Source organism: Medicago truncatula, chromosome 4, assembly GCF_003473485.1.
Source record: "Medicago truncatula cultivar Jemalong A17 chromosome 4, MtrunA17r5.0-ANR, whole genome shotgun sequence".
Classification (NCBI taxonomy): Eukaryota; Viridiplantae; Streptophyta; class Magnoliopsida; order Fabales; family Fabaceae; genus Medicago; species Medicago truncatula.
The window spans coordinates 63,037,049-63,040,808 of NC_053045.1; the positions used below are offsets into that span (position 1 = coordinate 63,037,049).

General features: G+C 39.8%; 1 protein-coding gene across 1 annotated transcript; it reads right to left on the reverse strand.

Annotated features, from left to right (window-relative positions):
- LOC11435787 (importin subunit alpha-2) lies at positions 1-3,441 on the reverse strand. The gene is made up of 10 exons (XM_003610329.4): positions 3,164-3,441; positions 2,889-2,985; positions 2,710-2,801; positions 2,459-2,590; positions 2,189-2,374; positions 1,942-2,105; positions 1,774-1,852; positions 1,471-1,599; positions 1,264-1,391; positions 1-1,163 (listed from the first exon to the last, which is right to left on the reverse strand). Exons 2-10 carry the CDS (start codon positions 2,965-2,967, stop codon positions 854-856), a joined length of 1,299 nt encoding a protein of 432 aa, XP_003610377.1. The 5' UTR covers positions 2,968-2,985; positions 3,164-3,441; the 3' UTR covers positions 1-853.
- Between the last annotated feature and the right edge of the window lie 319 nt (positions 3,442-3,760).

Sequence of the window (3,760 nt, forward strand, 5' to 3'; positions counted from 1 at the left end):
AAAGTCTAAAACAATACTCCAATAAATAATCTCACAGCCAATAGTTTGTCACATAGTACGTAGTAAACTCTAAACCTCCAATAGTTTCTCACATAGTACGTAGTAAACTCTAAACATAATCTCACAGCCGCATAAGCAATAGCTGAACTACTAACAACGTAAAGCCGCATAAGCGATAGCTGAACTACTAACAACGTAAACTAAATATACTGAGATGGCGGCATGCAGATCTTCAAGAGTCATCATCTCATCATTGCTGTACATCACGGGTCCTTCATGCTGCAACATACATTCTCCCCAGCAAAACAGACTGACACCAGATACCATGAATTTCAAGGACCAACCCACCCCCCCCACCCCACACAAACGCCACCGGTCCTTGCTGCTGCAACATACTTTCTCCCCTGGCAAAATATCACTAGACCAGACTGACACCAGACACTGGACCGAACCCCCCACCACACCCCACCCAAACATCACGTCATGGGTCCTTGCTGCTGCGACATACTTTCTCCCCCGGCAAAATATCACTAGACCAGACTGACACCAGACACTGGACCGAACCCCCCACCACACCCCACCCAAACATCACGTCATGGGTCCTTGCTGCTGCGACATACTTTCTACCCCGGCAAAATATCACTAGACCAGACTGACACCAGATACTGGACCGAACCCCCCACCCAAACATCATGTCATGGGTCCTTACTGCTGCAACATACTTTCTCCCCCGGCAAAATATCACTAGACCGGACTGACAACAGATACTGGACCGAACCCCCCATCCCTCCCACCAAACGTCACATCATTGGTCCTAGCTGCTGCAACATACTTTCTCCCCAGTGAAATATCACTAGACCAGACACCATGAAGTTAGTGTCTCGTCTTCATCTTCCAACCAATATGTCTCAAGAATTTTAACAGCCTTCTCATAAATTTCATAGTTGTCATGATTCTGCATGTTATCAATCTTTTCCAATCCCTCAGCATCCTCTATCATCTGAGCATACAAGTTGACATCTCCCGTGTTACCAAAGCTTTTCTCCACTTCTCCAACCTTCAGAATATTCTCAAGACCTTCTAGACAGACAGTAACAATTCTTGGATCAGGGCAAACCATCAAATCACACAGAGGCTTAATGCAACCCTGGCTAACCAAGTACCTTGTAATAACAACAACATTTGGTAAGTTAATATGTAAACTCTAATGTTGCCAGCATGAAGCAGAGCCAGAAAATAACAATTAAAAATAACTTCACCTACTTGATTTGCTCGTGGGTACCACCTGATGTAGCATTAGTGAGTGCCCATGCAGCTTCTTTTTTAATGTCAAACTCAGCATTTTGAAGAAGATTGACTAGGGGAGCAATCAAACCAGCTTCAATGACAGCCTGCACCGTACATATAAGGTAGAGTTCAGAGCGCTTTTACATCATTTGAGTATCAAAATAATGGGATTTATTAGCTTACCTGTATCTGCTCTCTGTTTCCAGCTGTAATGTTTGACACAGTCCAGCAAACTTCTTTCTTAATACTTTTCTTGTGACTACTGGTCAACAGGCTCAAAAGGCATGGGAGTGAACCATGATTGATAATAGCCTGACAAAAAGAGTCCCACCAAATTTCAGGTTATAATATTTCAAATTTTAATTATATTTCCAAAATAACTAACACAACACCAATTCAGTACTTTTCTCAATAAAAGGTAAATTTAATTAGAAATACATTAGGTTGCAGCTGATTATAACAATACACAATCCATTATGACATTACCTGAGTCTGCATATTGTCTCCAGTTACAATATTTCCCATTGTGCGAACGACAGGAATCAGCACTGAAGGAGATGGGTGCCTTCAAAACATGCACATATATTTAGAGCCAAAATAATCAATAATTGCAATAGAATATTGGCTGACCAGGGAATAAGAATTGGTACTTACAGAAGGAGCTGCACCAGTCTGCCACATACACCTGCCTCGATCACCGCTTGGATATTGTCATTTGTTCCATCAGAAAGATACGAGAGTGCCCACCATGCATCGGTTAGGACTTCTTCGTCTTTGGAAAAAACCAAATGCTTGAGAGCGGGAAGCGCTGGCCTCATCTGTCCATCAAAATTCTAGTATTAATACACAGATAAAGGTCGTCTTGTAGGTTCAGTTTTAATTTAATAAAAACAACAATTACCTGCTCAAGTGGGGGTTGTGGCTTGCCCCTGCAAAAGTTTGACAAGGTCCAAATGGCATTTCTCAATATATAAAGCTCTGTTTGGTCATTCAACTGGGATAACAGCGGGATCAGGGCACCATGACTGAGAACAAGATCACGACACCTAGGGGAATCACCAGCAATGTTTCCCAATGCCCACGGAGCCTACAAATTCAGTGTTTTAGAGTTCAGAAAAAGAAAAAAGGACAATCCCAGTTCTACTGCTATTACATTTTAGTATAAACATACCTGTGCCCGAACAGCATCACTTGGTGAACTAAGTAGCTTGATAAATATTGGTACTGCCCCATGATCAATTACCACCTTAGTGTTCTCCGAAGTTCCAGATGCTATGTTTGTGAGTGCCCAAGCAGCCTCAAACTAAACAAACAAAGTCACACAAACAAACAACCAATCAAAACAACAAATTTTAACTACACGGCTACACCACACTACAAAAATTTCCAAAAGATTTAAAAGAAAAAGGACAAGTTTGAAACCTGAAGTTGAGGAAAATCCTCCCTATATAGAAATTGAACAAAACGAGGAACAACACCAGATTGAATAACTTCATCGATCGGAGGATAGCGTTCTACACAACAAACATCAAGAATCAAAACAACATAATAATAATAATAATGATAATGCATTAAAAACATCAAATAAAATCAACAGTTACCGATGGAAAGACGCTTCCGAAATTCCGTAGTTGCTTCGAGTTGTTGACTGTTATCATCGGACCAGATATTAGCAACCATTATGGAAGACTCTCTTAACTGCAACAGCATCAACAACAACAAAAAAAAATCCAAAATCAAATCAAATTATTATTTTTATAACTAATTATCCCTGAATCTAACATCACGAAACCAAACCCAGACCAAATCTAAATACAAGAACGCGATTCAGAGATTGAATCACGACAAAGAATGACAATCGAAACCTAAATGGTACCTTTTTCTAGAGAATGGAGGAAGACGGTTGAGGTTGAAGAAGAACTTGGCGTCGTTTCTTGAAGAGACGATAGTGCTGGGCGGCACCAATCGAATGATTTGGGAATTGATATGCGAAACCCTAACTTGCGATTAAGAGAGAGAATTGAAACCCTAATTTGCGATTGAGAGAGAGAAAATTTGAGAGTGAGAGTGATGCAGAGAGATGAGTGATGGTTGAAGGTTTATATAGGTTTGGGTGTGGGGGTAAGAAATCTTTGAAACGTCAATTTGATTTCAACTAAAAAGATTAAATTATTTTTTTTAATGAAAAAGGAGATTTATTGACCAAAACCCAATTCTAAAATAGATTGGGCCAAAAGTGCAAAGGAGCTGTCTTCTATCCACACCCTATTATTTTTTGGCGTTGTTTTTTATTTTGTTTTGTGTTTTTAAAGTTACAGGTTTTGGAAGATAACTCTCTCGAATGTTATCATTTAGGATAAAGAGCAAATAGGGAGAACAAACATCATTATTTTTAGGTAAAGCATGTTTTGTTAAAACTATACTCTAACTTGTGCGATGTCCGGGTTTTATAGAGTTCCATATATAACTATCA

Coding starts and splice junctions, on each gene's coding strand:
- LOC11435787 (XM_003610329.4), bottom strand. CDS start 2,967: ATGGTTGCTAATATCTGGTCCGATGATAACAGTCAACAACTCGAAGCA. Junction 2,591..2,709: donor AGGATTTTCCTCAACTTCAG/GTTTCAAACTTG, acceptor TTGTTTGTTTAG/TTTGAGGCTGCTTGGGCACT. Junction 2,375..2,458: donor GTGATGCTGTTCGGGCACAG/GTATGTTTATAC, acceptor CTGAATTTGTAG/GCTCCGTGGGCATTGGGAAA.